Here is a 17,840-nt window from a genome sequence, read left to right as displayed (position 1 = left end):
GTGGTTAGCCAGTTGTGAAGGGTGATGAGTGGAGCAGGGTTAAGTAAGTGTTCATTTATTCATCCTTATGTTGGTCGAAATCAAACCAAAAGTTCATTATGTTTGTCATGACATAAAAAAATCATACATACAGCCGCGGAAAACATACAAGATAATTTCAAAGACCATTTTCAGTTTAACTGAATAAGCTATGTATAGGGTTGTGTTTAGGTTAAATGGTCGCTTTTGTTTCATTCTGTGAACCACGAACAAGATTTCTCCCACGTTTCAAACAAAGTATTGTTTTTATTTGCATTTATTTGCATTAAATGAGAATAGTAGAAACAGGTCAAAATAGCAGAAAATATATTTTTTTCACACCTCAGATACTGCAAAGTAAACACTTTTAAGCAATACAACAGTCATATTTCTACATATATTTTGCATGAATAGAAAATGTATATGTGGTAACCTTTTTATCACAGTTTTCATGTGTCTTGTCATGCTGTCTGTCTTTCACATTGCCGTTGGATGACTTTGTGTCACTCCTGAGGTTTGATTCTGTTGAAATTCAACAAACACTGGACTAGAATGGCCACAATACACCTAGAAATAAAGGCATGACACGAACAAAACCAAAGACACAAGAAAACAAAATAAAAGTCATTCACCAAGCACACACATTTAACTCTGTCTCTCTGTCTCTAAATTCCAGGTGTCCACTTGTCCCAAAGAAAGGAGAACAGTGAAGTCCACTGTGCCAGAAGGAGCTGATGAACATGCTGAATGTCTGCTGGTCAGACAGGTAAGAGTGTGCATATGACTTTATCTGATTGTAATCCCATATGAAACAGCTGCCCATAAAAACACAAAAGGGCTTTTCACACTCGAAATCGTTAACTCTGGGTTATCTGTTTCTCTTTTCGCACTGCTTATAACTTACTAGGGGTTAAGTAATAACCATGGACGTTCAAAACCTGACGTTTCACACTGTAGATCACTAAACCCTGGGTTAACATTCTTATTTGCACATTCTCTGTGTCAGTCTCACGTCTCTTAACCTCTGGTAAATTATAAGTAGCGTGAAACTGATAACCCAGGATTCTGTTTAGAATAACCCAGGGTTAATCATTTCAAGTGTGAAAAGCCATAGTTCGGTGTCATAGACTAAAAAGATTGACGGGTTGACGGCACTTCCTTCAATTGTAAAGAACCGAGCGAAAAATATCCGACGATGGGCACTGACATGTTGCGTCAAAACGTCAGATTGGAGCCTGGGTATGCGCTAAAGGAATCGTCAGTGGGGCCATAGTCTGAGCAGTAGGGAGAACGAAGTGGAGCGCCGTATCAAGGTCCCGCCCATATTCCCTGATGACTCAATCGCAAACGAAAAAGTTATGTTACCACACCCCTTTTTATAACATCTTATAACTAACCAAAATCAAACCTTTTCGAAAAACAAACACTTGGACATACATCAACCTGATAAAAACTATATAGATATGTATATAAAAACATATTTGTAGTGTAATTGGATTTTATAGTTTGGCTCCTGTCCCATTCGATTACACGGAGAGGGCGGGGTTATGACCTATACTGCAGCCAGCCACCAGGGGGGGAAAAGAGTGTACAGTCGGCTTTAAAAAACTGACTATCGCGAGTAAAACTCATGTAAACAACTTAATCGTAATATTAGCTTACTCTGAATAAGGCAAATCTTTTGATTACTGATGTCCATGTAAACATTGTCATTATTAGAAGACATGATTAGTCTATACTGTCTGCTTAATATCTCTCAACACTTTGATGGTCAACATAAAGACGTTCTACTGACGGTTCGGATCATTTTACGGATCAGCTAATGTAATTGCTCATCATAGCTTATTACTATAAAACTTTTTTTTGCACTCAATAAAATACTCAAAAGAGGAAACCGCTGATACCTGGATCTCTAGAGTGCACTTTGATGTTACACTCGTCCAGAGGCTGGAGAGAGAGCGAGAGCGCGTGCGTGCTAAAACTATCTGATAAATAAACTTACAGTGAATCCACACGTCACATGCGTTTCAAACCATACATTTCATCACTACAACATTCCCTGTATACTAACCTAACCTAAAAGTCTGCTAATACTCTACTGAGAGTCAATTGACATAAAGTTTACACTAATAGTTAGTAAAATGTCTAAAGTGGACTGTCAAAATAAAGTGTAATGGGTGATTCACATTTTGCGTCTTTTGAACATGCAAGTTCGTTTTAAAAGTAGATGCGCGAATAGGGAGCAACATCGCCGCATCGAGGTGAAAATATTTAAACTTTGTGCGGCTCGTGTTTTCCATGCGGTTTTAGACGCGACATGTGAATCGCCCCTAACTCTATACATATAAGATTATAAAATAATTTTAGCGTTCTTATCCTACATTCATTAAGACACTCATCAAACAATCATTCTGTGGAAAGTTCTGTTTTGGAGGCAAATGCTTCCTGACTTTTTGTAGTTCTTATATAACACATGATTGTATCTTACTCTGTTTAAATTTTACAGGCCTGTCAATACTTCAACTCCCCCTGGCATGTTGTGCAATACGAACATGAAGAGTACGCCGGGGATTACCGCATATTGCCCAGGTAATTTCTATAATACATTACCCCTGTGTTGGATGGTAGCTTTTGTTTTTGGATGCTGTTTGACCCTGGTTACTAGTGCTTAGACAAGCATTACAGACCATTAAGTAGCAATTCATTTTATGGATATTATTCTTACATAGACTGAAATAAAATATCACATCGTAGAGCCTCTTCTTCTGCTGTACCGTCAGAGCCCTTTTTGACCCTACACATGAAAGTTAGGTTTATTGTAAAAAATAAATTAAAAAAGTTTTTCTTTGATTAAAAAATACTTTAAAAAATACGGGTCGCAAAAGGATGACTGAAAATCTAAGCACACTCTTTATAAAAAAGAATCAGCAAACTTAGGTGTCCCATATACGGAACAGGTGACAGTTAACAAGCAACGGAAATTTTATCATCTTCCAAATATTAAATCTTAAATATCAAACATGTTTGATAAGATCGGGGTGGCCTGTTTTTTTTCTCAGATTGGGATGTGTACGATTCGATATGTGAACTTCTCACATTACACGTTAGTCTGGACCAATCATTGAAACTGTTTGAGTTCCTGGACCGTTTGAGGAGGGGCAAATCGGGGACAGAAATGTTGTGAAAAGGCCCCTGGAGGCCACAGTCCTGGGGCATTTTCCAAACGACATTTATACGCCCCTTGAAGGGCCCTTCTTGAACGGGACGTCATTTATAGGAGCGTTCCAAACTAAAGTTAAAACCTGAATCCCTTTGCGAAGGGCTCTTTCAGAAGTCTGTTACGGAAGGGAACATGCCATGGTCACTTCAAGGAAGTGGACTTAATGAAAAGATGAGCTGTATTTCGATGTGTGTGACAGTTATTGGCCACAATGTTGTCTAGGACTTCCGCTTCCTGTTAGTATGTCCCAGTTTGTGCAATCTCGTTTGCCATGCAATCAAAAGTACCTACTATTCCAACCCCAAAAAACGACCTACTATTAGGGCTAGTATATGTAGGCGAATTGGAACGTAGGGATGTGCTCAGTCTGAAACCGCTCCCTATCTCCTATATAGGTCGGAAACCTCAGTGAACTACAGGTGGGACCCAAATTGTGCACTTATACTCTATTTTACGCCATTTTGTAGTATAAAGCGTGTGAGTAGTGCGTTCATATTGAAAATGAACGCACAAAAAAGAAGTGCACTTTAGGGACCCGCATGATGCCCTCATGAAGTGTTGAGTTGTGTCCCAAATGACAAACTTTACATACATAGTCGACTCAATATGGCAAGAATGACAAAATAAAGCACAGGCTTTCATAAAACTGGGCATTAATAAATATTAATAATTATAAAAATTCAATTTATATTAATAAAAGTTATTAGACTAAATTAAAAAGTTATTTTTGTAGGATATTCTTATGGGTATTAAAAACTATTATAAAAATAATCTAATATCAATCAAATATTAATCAATCAATTAATATTTAAAATAAAGGGTATTTACAAAGGTAACATTAAACACTCAATAAGTACAGGTTTTTTGTGTGAAAGGGAACCCCGGGTATAGAGAGATGTTTGGCTTGAAACAATGGCAGTGACGTTATAAATGTGAGATAAAAGACAGTGAAACGGTCACAGTAAAATATTGGACAAATATTTTCTGTGTTCACCTGACGGATCTAGCTGAATTTGAATCACGTTTACAGATCTCACATTTAAATGTCTCCATAACAAATAAAATGTAGGCAATCCATGAATAAACTTATCAGTTATTTTTATTATCAATATTTAAAATAGTTGTATTAATATTTAATGTCAATACAGTTGACAAAATTTCACAGAGAAAAATGTATTAAATGCATTAAATATGACGTCTTTTGCTCAAATTATTATGAGAATATGAATAAACGAATAAGACCTGCCATAAAATATCACTCTGAGTCTGTTGTAGGCAAACATATGCATTAAATCAAAGCTTTAAACTATCGTCTTTAAGACAGTGAAGTCATCATCATCCACTATTATCGTATACTTTATACATTATGAGAATATACTTATATACACTGTAGCAAGATGCTTGAGTTTTGGTTCTTTTCTTTATTATTTAAGCAATATTTTGTTTTTTACCTTACGGCAACTTATATCTACACAATAACTAATAAGTGTGTCTGTGTTTAGATTTGGCTGCCTGTGCATGCAACCATTTAATGTCATCAATAAAATGGTTAAAAAGAGTATTACCTTAAGGTTTTTTAAAGAAATTAAAATATTTCATGTGTTTCTAATGCCAAATGCTAGTAGTGTAAGGCTATTACAACGAATGAAGGCATACAAGTCTTGCTAGTCGGGGATCCCTTTAAAGGTCAGAGGGCGATGCATGCAGATAAAACGTGTGTGAATGTTCGTGACATTAGTGCTTTGGTCTGGATAATAACGCTCTGAGGTCTGGTGTGGATTTAAAGTGTGCTCAGGCTGACTGAAGAATAGATGCCTGTGTGTGGGGTCCTGTCTGAATAAAGGATATTTAAAGTGGTCAGATGAACTAAATGATGTGGAAAATATCGCCTGCTATTCTTAAAGGAACATCTTGGCTATGTGCTCATTGTAACCAGACGGGGTTTCCTCGGTGACCGGACCTGAAATGCCATTGCTGAACTCCAAAGCTTGCTTTATATGAAGACATTTAAAAGTACAGCGCATGTACATGTTCAGGGTTTTGGGGTGGTGTGGAAATTTCTTTCGGAGTAAAACAGTAAACATATAAATTAGCTTACAATTTAGTTCTTCGCTGTTAAATACGCAATGTTTTTTTCATAAATTGTCTTTCGCTTTTTTTATTGTTTCTTAATAAAGTTTAACAAACATGCTGAATACGAAAATCACATTATTTTTTAACACAGACGGTACTTACAAAAAATATTTTTTTTTACACATTTATACATTTCGGCATTATTACTCGTACACTGAAATGACAAGGTACTGGCATAACACTGAGCTCAAAACAACAGTTAACAAAAATGAGTCGTCCAAAACTTAATAAGCTAAATATACACTAAAAGATTGATGCAACATGAAAACAAATATAACCATAAAAATTTGCGCCGCAGAATTGTACAAGAATTTTAAAAGTTAGAGTTTAACAAAACTTTGTTAAATGTTGATACAAACAAATTTCAAGTAATCTATTTTCATTGACATTTTAAGTCATTTTTTTAAATGTAAGTATCCTAATCGGTTATTGTTGAAAGCTTCTATTCAAGCTGGATTTTTACAATAAAGGGGGTGGGGTCTGACTGTGAGTGACAGATGCTTTGCTGAACAACGATGGAAACAAATGAGTTGTAAATCTTTGTTATAGTGAGAAATGTGAAATATTTTCGTTTAGTTTTGAAACTACCTGTATTAATATCAATTGACCATCAGCAGAGTTTACCCATCATATACTGTTGCATTTGAATCTGCGCTTTCAGGTTTGCTTACATGTCTTTGAATTTGGATTTCTTTTTCATCACGACTCATCCCTGTCCTTAATTCTTCTACCTCCACAGGAAGCCAAATAAAGCTGAGAAGTTGCCCTCACACTCATTTGAGATCGACCATGAAGATGTTGACAAGGATGAGGTCAGTACTGTACCTCTCAAGTTAAATTATTCTCTCTCATTTTAAAAGTGCTGTGTGAATTTCTTTGGAGGATCTATTGTCAGAAATGCAGTATAATTTTTTTAACTGTCTTCATATGTTTATAAAGAAGCTCTGCCTGATTTTGCCAAGTAAGAGAGGGACTTGGGGCAACATGATGTTGACCCAACGACATCTCTGAGCAAAATAAGGAATATTTTATATACATATGTATAGTATAGTGCAATGTAAGTCGCTTTGGATAAAAGCATCTGCCAAATGCATAAAGGTCATTAATTTGCCAAGATCAGCGCAAAAAGTCCAAGTCATTAAATTTCAGATGTATTTATAAAAACATTTTCATTAAACAAAACAAATACATGATATAATATTTTACATTACCCATGTCCTTTTTTCCATCACATTTAAACATCGTCATGTGCATACATGCAGTTTTAATTATTTTGAGTCTTCAAATTACTGCAGAAACCTGAAAGCCATCGTTCAATATGACTGTTTATACCATGGTCTGTTTGAATACTGGATTCTGATTGGTTGGAAGTTGTGCATTAAGAGCCTTTAACGCACAGCTAGCTCCAGTCAGTTTGATTACAATTAAAATTAACTGACAAAATAACCATCATTTTCACCTGTTTCATCTAAAATGACACTGTAAACATCAATAAAAACGTTATCTTGGTAAATAACCATGGTATAAACTGGATAATCTACGGCTAGCCGTGCGTCGGGTGGTTCTTTAGCTCCATGTTGTGCATTAAAATCCCTCAATGCACGGCTAGCGATGGATTATCCCTTACTAAAGGTTAGGCATTACGCAGTTTTGTTTTGTTTAGTATCCGTTAGTTCCGTTTCTGAGGAGCTATTTTGAAGCCAAAAGTGGGAGAAACTTTGAAAATTGGCAAAGATATATTATGCAATACCGTATTATTTTCATGAACCAAAGACTTTAGAAAGATTTAAGTGGTCTATTTATTCACAATATTTATTCTATTTATTAAGTCTTTAACTTCAGTTACTTGATAACAGACTGATTGAAAAGACTATTATACAGTACTGCTGGTCATCTGTTTTATTTATTATTATTTATCAATGTATTGTCTTTTATTATTCTTTTATTAGTTTGTTTAAAGTCTTCATGCATTTATTTAAGACACTTTTTCATAAGTTGATATCAAATATCGTCTACTAGTTGGAAGGCGGTTGGGGCCCCCATTTTTCAGGGGGCCCAGAATTCTCTAGCTACGGCCCTACATATGAATGAACAGATAATTCAAATCACTTCTATTTTGTAGGATACCACGTCTCTGTCATCGTCTAAAGGCGGAGGAGGTAGTGGGAGTGGAGGCGGAATTGGTGTCTTTAAGTCTGGCTGGCTGTATAAAGGGAACTTCAACAGCACGGTCAACAACAGTATCACTGTTCGGGTGAGTGACTTTTCTATAAACCCATTTCAGATCCACGTTCCTCAAGTACCTTTCAGGTTATAGTCAAAACATTAGGTCACAATCATACATTTACTGTTTACTGATAGAGGTGAGTATTTCCTTCAAGAACAAACCAACCATTCTGCTGTATTTTACTTTTTAAGGGAAACTTCACCCTAAAATGAAAATTCTGTCATCATTTACTAACCTTCAAGTTGTTCCAAATCTGTATGAATGTCTTTGTTTTGGTGAACACAGAGAAAGATATTTGGAAGAATGCTTGTAACCAGACATGTTTTGCCCCTCGTTGACTCCCATAGTAGGAAAAAAATACAATGCGAGTCAATGGTGCCCCAGAACTGTTTTATTGTCCTACTTTTTCAAAATGTCGTCTTTCGTGTTCAACGGACCTAAAATTGAAATAGTATTTTTTCCTACTGTGGGAGTCAATGGGGGTCAAGATCTGTCTGGTTATAGGCATTGTTCCAAATATTTGACTGAATGTACATTACAGTGTCTCTACCAAATTTTCCAAGTTTAATTTTATATATGGTATAACAATGTATCTCTTACGTAAGTTAACTTTGTCTCTTTCACTTTAACAGTCCTTCAAGAGGAGATATTTTCAATTAACACAGCTGACTGACAACTCGTATATCATGAACTTCTATAAAGATGAGAAAATCTCGAAAGAACCCAAAGGTTGCATTTTTCTAGATTCCTGCACAGGGGTGGTTCAGGTTAGTGCCTTAAAGCAGTTCAGCAAACATCACAATATCAACGCACAATATCCCAAAGTTAACGCAACTAGGGAAAGTAAGATTGTGATTTGATTTCTGGCTTTATATGTGGTTCATATAGAACAGCCGGCTGCGAAAACACGCCTTTGAGCTGAAAATGAACGAGGTGACGTATTTTGTCCTGGCTGCTGAGAATGAAGTGGACATGGATGATTGGATCAGCACTCTCACACGCATCCTACAGATTAGTTCTCCAGATGGCCCAGTTCTGGACCGCAAAAGTATGGACCTGAGTGACAATAAGCAAGGTGAGGGATTAATGTTACCACAACATTACAAACTACGGAAAGATGCTTTACTGTACTTCACAAATGTACTCTAGTGCTTGCAAGGCAGCACTGTTTTCCTCAAGAATCTGGTTTACTTTTCCCACATCCTTCAGTATTAAACTTTTGCAGTTATTTCAGCCTGAACCTGCTAGGTTAGGCAGTCTCGAAAGCAGCTCGTGATAGCAAGTTAGATTTGAAGCATAGAAAGGGACAGATACAGACAGATTCTGCAAAGAGTCACGTTGAGGGTAAGGTGCTGATGGTGTTTATACTCTTAAGGCTGAAATATAGTTTCCTTTTATGCGTACGTGAGGGACTGTATGCACACCGCCCAAGTTTTGTTACCTCGCAATAACCTCCTATGTTTTTACGCTCAGGTTGCGCATGCAAGTTCCATTTCTTGCAGTAATTAGTTTAACCACCAGGTGGAAACCGTGTCGTGGGAGCTTTGATTCAAGATTGTAGACGAAAACCTGACCCCTGTAGGCCCGGAGAGGTATTGCAATATGTCGTAATTTGCATGCGTCAAAACCCATGTGTTCGCATAAGAGTCGAAAGCAGAATACTTCGAAAATGCTGTACGTTCGGCTGTATGGGTATGCTCGCTTACACGTACGCCACAGGCTTAAGTAAAACTATGCAAGACTACAAAGTTGTTTCATATACTTTACGTACATGTACGTACATAATAGAGAATGTGAAGCTGACGTCACCCAATATGTTGAAGTGGGGCTGCCATCTTAGGAGGATCATACCACGCTGCTATTATTGTTTTGATGTGTATCGTTACTTGTTTTGTTTGAAATATAAAGAAATCAAAAGTGAAAGAACCAGGGGGTTTCCTGAAAGACTGAAAGATGTTATGCTATTGCAGTTTGACCTATCAAAGTTAATTTTCCAAATCAAACAAGAAAAAATGTAATACTGCATTAAACTCACTAGCCATCATCCTCTCATCATGGCGCGACATAGCTTTTATACTTTTTTTGTTTTTAATTTTTTTAGACATAAATGAGATTTCTTTGAATATTGTTCCTGCTGCTGAAAATGAAGAACCAACTGAAAATGAAATCAACCCAGATCTGGCCAAGGTAATTTTAACCGATCAATGTTTTTCCAAAATACACAAAGAAATACTTGTTCCTTAGATAAGCTGCTTGCTTCATGTAGAGTCTTTTAAACATAATAATAAACATAAAGATGTTATAAATGGTGTGCTTTAAATAAAGAACCACATAAATAGTTCATATAATTCATTTTGCTATTATATTTTAGTATATTTCAGAGACTGAAGAGCTGGCGAGAGCTTCCAGAAGAGAGGACAGACTGAACCTGTTCTCCCTGGACCCTGACATTCCTGTATGTCTCCCGTCTAACATCACATATGTCCACATAAAAACTTTACTTCAAAATCTGCCTTAAATGATTAATTATTATTTGATTAAGTTCAATTCATTGGTTTTACATGTCAATTATATTAAATGAAATTTATAGTTTATAAAATAAAGTTGAAATCAGTTTATTTATAGTAATGTAAATTACGTATTAGTTAATGTTTTTTTTTATTAATAAGCAATTGATCAATATAATACAGACTTTTATTATGTTGCAAATGAATATTTCTGTTGAAATATACTGCTGTTTGAACTGCCGTTCAGGTCTGATTGAAGGATGCTTTATGTTGAAGGTTTTGAGGAGCCCAAAGATGGAGCAAACGGAGTCTGCTTCCAACCGGCAGTTTGAGGAGAAACTGGGGAAGAGACTGATGATAACCTGTCGCTCGGTCAACCTCACGCTGCAGGGCTGCGTGAACGAGGCCAACACTGAGCCGGTCACTAATGTATGAAGTTATTCACCTCATCTGCATGACATTCATTTATAGAATCAACGAAGAAAACAAAGCGAAATGCATAAGAAAATGCATTATTTTTAAACAGTGCTTCTGTGGTTTCATCAAACCTGCTGTAATAGCACTATTCTTCTTGTTAAATGTTTTAGTATAAAAATGCTATCTAAATTCGCTATCTTTAAAGATAATGAATATGAATAATGAATATGACATATGAAAATTCTGTCTTCATTTACTCGCCCTCAAACCTCCAAAGCTCCATGGATTACTTTGTTCTGACGAACACAAAGAACGATATTTGCAAGAAAATTTGCTATTTTCTGTTCTGGGACATCAAAGTAGACTTTTGCACAATAAAATGGATTTTTAGAAGAATTTGGAAAAGCAAAAGGTTAAGCACCTTTGACTACCATTTCAATTGACCCTTCACAAAGCCGCCCCCTTTAGCTATGTTCCATATCAGGCGAAGCGCTCTACACCTAAGAATGTTTATCGTGAAATCATTATTTCTGGAGGAAAAAATTACGTGTTCTTTCAGCCAAAAGCAATAGAACGTTTTTACAAATTACAAATATGCATTTGAAGTATTTAATCAGGATGTGAGAATAAAGTAAACAAAATAAAGATTGTTGTTCTAGCCTAACGTTCTATGCTTGCTGTAACGTCATAACGTCTGGATAGCACCACTGGCTTCTGACACGTTTGGCCAACGGGTGAAACTGTGATTATGACCGTAAAGATGAAATTTGACCTCCAATAATATTCTGTCAGTGTTGATGAGATGCAGTCAGGATTATTTGACAGTCAGTCTATGATGTTAAACTCCGGACAAGTCTTTTTGTAGTCTTTTGTAGTCTGTTTTGAGAAGTCTTTATTGTTGTTAATTATGACAACTAAGATTCCACAGTGACATGACTTTATCTGGGATCATGTTCATACAGTTTGATGGCCAGCAACATTTGCAAAGGACTTTTTAAATCTCTATGTTTTTCTTGTCGGACAAAAAGGTGAATAGAAAACAGGATGCAAATAATATCGTTGTTTCCCTTACGAAAATATACCATAGTTTTACTACAGTTAAAATTGAAAAATCATGGTTTTACTACAGGTAAAATTGAAAAAAAACATGGTTACTGTAGTAAAACAATGGTTATCACAAAATAACCATGGTTTTGAAAACCATGTTTCTTGTAAAAACCATAGTAAACGATGGTTAATGTAGTGAAACCATGGTTTTGCCCTAAGTAATAATGCACCAAAAAAACATGGTGACCACACTTGTACCACAAAAAAAGAACATGGTTAATTTTCATAAGGAATAATTGGTCCAGTGTGAATTTTTGTACCAGTCGGTGTCCCAAAAGGGACCGAATTCGAGGGGGGACTTGATACAAATTTGGTCCCCGTGTGAATTGTGTCTGCTTAGGACCCAATTTAGAAAGCAGTTGTAATGCCTGATCACAAAGTTGTTATCTCGATATGTTGTTGTATGGCTAACCACATAAAATTACATGTTAAAGTTTACAAAAAACATATGAACATATATAAGCTTGATGTAACATAAACACTAGTATTTCTGGGTCAACATCTGCTTGACAAACAAAACCATCAGTTTTGATATTTTAAAATGACCATGGTTTTATTATTGTAAATAACTAAAACAGAAAGAACAAGATTTTTTGATTTCACATCCCATAGTCTCGATTATGTACTATTATATGAAGCATTTAGTAAAAAAGACAATAATGGTAATTTTCACAAATAACTGCAGACATAAATGTTAATATAATATTGTAAGTATGGCAATCGAGCGCAGAAAAGAGTACCCATTAGAAGTTATTTTAAGCAACAGAATCACCCAGGGCCCTAAAGGGGACAGATTTTGAAAGGGGGGCTCGATTTGTCATGACACCGGTCGGCTGTCTATCAAACTCATCGTGAAGGGTCAATTGTTGTATGGTAGTCAACGATGTTCCCGAACTGCTTAAAACCTTGCAAGTATTTTCCAAATATTATCCTTTGTGTTCAGCAGAACAAAGTCATTTATAAAGGTTTGGAACTACGGGACTATGAGTAAATGATGACAGACTTTAAATGTATGGGTGAACCGTCTGTTTGGTATCTAAACACTTTTTGGGCCCTTTGTACATGTGTTTATATATCATTGCCACTTTCTCTCTGCAGATTGAGCCGTTTTTTGTAACAGTCGCTCTGCTGGACCTTCGTGAGGGCAGGAAGATATCTGCTGACTTTCATGTAGACTTAAACCACGAGGTTGTGCGGAAAATGCTCAGCTGGGGTAATTCAGGAGATCAGGGGCAGGTCGGAGGTAATGATGCGCTTCAAGAGAATGGACTCAGCTCAGCTGCAGAGAAAAAAACTGAGGACTGCCATCTGAACCCAGACCTTGAGAACTGGCTGTGTTTTCCTAAACAGGTAACAATGCACGTGACCCCCAGAGAAGTGGGCACACTGTAAAACATTTTAGGTACAATCAAATTTATTTTGCAGTTTACAAGTCAGTTCAACTCATCAAAGTAAGTTAAAGGAGTAGTTCACTTCAAAAGTTGACCCCGTTGCCATCGTCAGGCTTTATCTATCTTTTATAAATGTGATCAAATTAAATACTCTTCGAAGATACAAAGTATTCAAGATTTCTATAGGTTCTCAAGATTAATTTGAGATTGGCAGAAACCACGTTTGTTAGGGTCGCTTTAATTGTACTTAAAAACTTAAGACAGCATTTTAATGGCCATACCTGTATGCTTACTTTTTCAATGATGATTTAATCTACATTTCACATGGCATCAATTTATGGTATAAATCCAGGGGTTCGTTTCCCAGTAGTATAGTTAGCCAACTATGGTCGCAAGTTCTAACGTTTCAGCACAGTTCAAAGATTTAAGTGTTTCTTGAAACCATTGTTCCAACGATCAATCACAAGCATCATCACAAAGTAGTGTGGTTGAAAAACAGGTCTAGAGCTGTGGTTAGAAGCACAGTTCAGTTGTATTATGACATGTGCACTTACAAGCAACATGTGCATTCTATATCCATCACTCTAAATATACAAATTTGATTTGAACTCTTTTCATTTTTCAAGCAAATAGAAGCGTTTTTTTTTTTAAGTGTGCGTGTGCCTGGGCCCACGTGCTCTAGGACCCTGGGGAATCCCTGGGTGGTGTTACGTAGGAGGAAACTTATGAACGAGTTGATTATCGTGAAATAAAACAATAAAGAGAAAAAATACGAAAATAGAAACAGTTTTCAGATGCAGTGTACATTATTAACATTATTTACATCGACCTAAACGGATTAATTAGAAGACGTTATTACTCCACCACCTATGACGTCATCAACTGTTGTTGAACCAACATGGTTTTTCGGGAAACAGTCATGTTATTTACTCAACCGATGCATTGTACTATGGTGGTTAACCAGCGAGTTATGTCATTGTTCTGAAACGCACCCCAGACTGGTTAGAGGACTGGAGTTGAGAAGCACTGCTTTAGTCTAATAGATCACCTTCTGGAGGTGGTAGAAAAGGAGATTTGCAGCAAATTTGCTGAAATTGTGTGAAGCAATGTCATGATGATATTGTTGTGATACTATTTTTTGTCTTAGTATATATTATATTTACATGTCTATGTTTACATAGTGGATGTGTTTTACATGTATCTTTCTTCTCCAGGCAATTTTCTCCGTTACAAACACGCACACAGACATTGTGATGGTAGCGCGGCTGGAGAAAGTTCTGATGGGGAATATTACCAGTGGCGCAGAACCTTACATTAAAAACACAGATTCTAGCAAGGTATCACATTTGTATGGTATAACGAATGAGATTTTGTCTAGGTCAATCCCATATTGAGCTCAAAGTTTAAAAATGTCATTCCTTGCCTTCAGTGTTGGGTTAGTTACTCTGAAAAAGTAATGCGTTACTAGATACTTATTACATATGCAATAGTGTAATTAGGTTACTGTAAAAATGACTCTCTCCAAAAATGATTTAATGAATCATTACAATAATTACTTAAGTGATTCAAGCATAGACACTAAACGACTCTATTAATGAAGTCAAATAAATAATATAAACTACATAAAGTACTCCTATTAACTTACTAAAGTATTACAAATGTGAGAAAGATACATTAATGCGTGCATTTTAAAGTTAGACTTTTAATTGTATTGTCAATTCCACTATTGTATACGTTACACAGTATTTAGTTCAATTACATCCAAAGTAACTGTAATTGAATTGCTGAAATTAAGAGTAATCCTTTACTTTTAACTCAATTACAGTAACTAGTTACACCAGACGCTTGATATGTGAAGTAGTACAATAAAGCGACAGATTTTCTTTCAGTTTTTTTCCACTTTGTTGTAGTTTTGTTAATTTCAGAAAAAAAAATCGGTCCAGACTGTATATAAATCTTCATGTTTTGCACATACATTCCGAAATTTTCGTATACGTTTTTTCGTATCTGTCTCTGGATTGTACGGTGTACGGTGTCTCTGGATTGTACGGTGTCTCTGGATTGTTTCAAATCGTCAAATCGCTACAGATGCAAAAAACGCAGAAAAATGAACCCAGTCCGATTATTTTTACGACAGACAAAAATATCAGAGGCAGTGTGTAAATGTGATTTACACAAGGGAGAGGTCGTATTTATTTTAAACCAGCTTAAATTTTGGATGCAAAATTCGGACTCAATGCGCAATGGCTTTTACCCTTACTGATTCCTTTGTAGGGGAATGACATTTCTAAACCTACTTTGGCTTTTGCTTATCTCTGCTCAATAGGCAATAAGACAGGGTGTCTACAATATATTCTGAAATATTCCACTTATCTGTATTATTTCATTTAAATAGTAAGAAGATATTTCTTCACCTTTTCTACAGTCATAAAAACATTCTTTCATTTTTTCTGCTTACTAGACTGTTCAAAAAATGTTGAAATCCAATAAGCAGTTCTGCAACAAACTTGGAAAGTACCGAATGCCTTTTGCCTGGTCTGTAAGGTGAGAAAAACCTAACGGAAGCCCTTGCACATGTCAACGAGTGCAAAATCAATTTCTTGACACCCAATAAACTCCACTGTATTTTCCAGGTCAGTGTTTAAGGATAATCAGGGCATGGTGGACAGGGAATCTCGCTTTTCCCCTCTCTTCAAACAGGAAAGCAACAAGATCTCCACGGAAGACCTGGTCAAGCTCATCACAGAGTACAGAAGGTACAAACTCCTCACGTTCCTACACGCATTCCTAACGATGAAATCCAATAAAAATCAGAAAGGTAAAGCTGTTTGCTTTGATAGGGCTGAAAAGACCAGTAAACTCCAGACCATCCCGGGAAGCCTTGAAATAAATGTGGACTGTGTTCCGCTGGAGTGTCACAGTATGTTTTGTAACATCCTCCCGAATTCATCTCTGACTATACCTACAGCACTGATGTATGGGGCACCCTGTATATTCACCCTCGCTACCGTGTGTTTTCTCCTCAGATTGTGTGACGTCATCGTATGTTCCTCTGAGGCCGTTTGAGGAAGGCGGTCTACATGCTCCTACGGTGGAGGTGGAGGAGTTTCTTCAGGACACGCCGAAGTTCGCCCAGCCTTACAGAGTCTACAAGAATCACATCTATGTCTACCCTAAACACCTAAAGTATGACAGTCAGAAGAGCTTTTCAAAGGTGAGGTAGCAGCAGACACTTCTTTGTTACGGGTGTATGAAGCCTTATTTATCCAGAGCACAACGTTTAAAGAATTAGTTGACCAGATAATGAAAAATACCACATAACTTACCCATACTTGTGCCATCCTTGGTGTGTATGACTTCATCTGCCGAATAAAGCTTATTCTGATTTCTTCAGCCCAACACACAGTTATAGTAGCTAATTTAACTCTTTTTAGGTTTTGTAGTGTCATTGAATTCGATATAAGGTCCATCCATCCTTCATAAAAGTAATCCATATGACTTTAATGGTTAATTGTGGCCATCCATTGAGTTTATCAGTGCAGAATTAAAAAAACATCAAATCTTATTGGTTCTTGCACGTCTTTTGACAAGATACCATTTGGTGAGATGGTGAATTATTTTAAAGATGTCTTTAATGATGGATGTTTGTTCTTTTTGGAGCCTTAACATTGGCTGCCTATATGGACAGAAAGTGACCGCATATTTTTATCAAAAGATATGTCTGTGTTCAAGTCCCCGTGAATATGGAAATACTTCCGTATTTTGACGCGTTTCCGAGTTGAAAATAATTTTAAATGAGAAAAATAGTGGCCGTGGCTTTCGTCTTTCTATGGGATTCGATTGGATGTATAAAAACAGCTGTTGGGTTTTGAAATGGAACTGGCAGCAGACTGACAGATGAAGGGGAGGAGCTAACGGATGCTCCGCCCAAGTCATTACAGGTTGAAGTGCATTTTCAGATTTTAACTGAAGATTATGAGGAGACACGAACTTTAAAAATAGAGTGACCCACATTGGTAAGCTATTTACAATAAACACTGCTATATTTAATAAAAAAATAGACATAGTCATTTTTTATTTCACTGGGACTTTAAATTGAAGAATCGAGTCATAGACATCTGAGATGGCACGAGCACGGTAATTATCTGAGATATAAATATTTCCGTTAATTTGCAATGTACAGTTAAACACTAGAAATGAAATACTATTTAAATTATTTGTAGACAGATGCTATGTTCTTGTTTTATTGGCTAGGCTCGAAACATTGCTGTGTATGTGGAGTTCAGAAGCTCTGATGATGAACATGCCAAGCCACTAAAGGTTACATCCCTCTTACTGCATAAATGATGTTTTAAATGTGGAAAGGATTGATATCATTGTTTTAATCTAATCTGATCTAAACAAGACCCATTTTATTTCCACAGCGCATCTATGGGAAACCAGGAGGTCCAGTTTTCACCACGACTGCCTGCTCCACAGTTCTGCACCACTCACAGAACCCAGACTTTTATGACGAGGTTAGTTTAGAGATTTCACACGTCGGCACGGTTGGATTGAGACTTAAGTTGGTTCTGAAATGTTTTTCGTGAAATATTTGCTCAGGTGAAGATCGAGCTACCCACACATCTTCACGAGAAACACCATCTGCTCTTCTCCTTCTATCATGTGACCTGTGACATTGCTGCCAAAACCAGCACTAAAAAGAAAGAAGCTCTTGAAACTCCAGGTGTTCAATATCAACCACAAATGCAGTTTTTCTTTATATGACACGCGATTATTGAGTGCTATGCATAATACTGTGTGTGTGTGGCTTTGTGTAA

General features: G+C 36.5%; 1 protein-coding gene across 6 annotated transcripts in view; it reads left to right on the top strand.

Moving 5' to 3' along the window:
- Positions 1-17,840, top strand: part of dock10 (dedicator of cytokinesis 10) — a 77,576-nt gene that overhangs the window by 33,135 nt on the left and 26,601 nt on the right. For all 6 annotated transcript variants that reach the window (XM_056756177.1, XM_056756176.1, XM_056756180.1 and 3 more), the window contains exons 3-20: positions 695-784; positions 2,525-2,607; positions 6,111-6,183; positions 7,494-7,625; positions 8,231-8,365; positions 8,487-8,673; positions 9,700-9,785; positions 9,970-10,053; positions 10,382-10,534; positions 12,728-12,979; positions 14,235-14,357; positions 15,482-15,564; positions 15,654-15,776; positions 15,861-15,940; positions 16,047-16,234; positions 17,275-17,340; positions 17,445-17,537; positions 17,623-17,746. In XM_056756177.1, coding sequence (XP_056612155.1) covers positions 695-784; positions 2,525-2,607; positions 6,111-6,183; positions 7,494-7,625; positions 8,231-8,365; positions 8,487-8,673; positions 9,700-9,785; positions 9,970-10,053; positions 10,382-10,534; positions 12,728-12,979; positions 14,235-14,357; positions 15,482-15,564; positions 15,654-15,776; positions 15,861-15,940; positions 16,047-16,234; positions 17,275-17,340; positions 17,445-17,537; positions 17,623-17,746 — 2,155 coding nt within the window. The remainder of the gene's footprint in view (positions 1-694; positions 785-2,524; positions 2,608-6,110; positions 6,184-7,493; positions 7,626-8,230; positions 8,366-8,486; positions 8,674-9,699; positions 9,786-9,969; positions 10,054-10,381; positions 10,535-12,727; positions 12,980-14,234; positions 14,358-15,481; positions 15,565-15,653; positions 15,777-15,860; positions 15,941-16,046; positions 16,235-17,274; positions 17,341-17,444; positions 17,538-17,622; positions 17,747-17,840) is intronic.

This window comes from Triplophysa dalaica, chromosome 9, assembly GCF_015846415.1.
Source record: "Triplophysa dalaica isolate WHDGS20190420 chromosome 9, ASM1584641v1, whole genome shotgun sequence".
Classification (NCBI taxonomy): Eukaryota; Metazoa; Chordata; class Actinopteri; order Cypriniformes; family Nemacheilidae; genus Triplophysa; species Triplophysa dalaica.
Note: the sequence above shows the minus strand (reverse complement) of the source record. Positions and strands in the feature narration are given on the sequence as shown.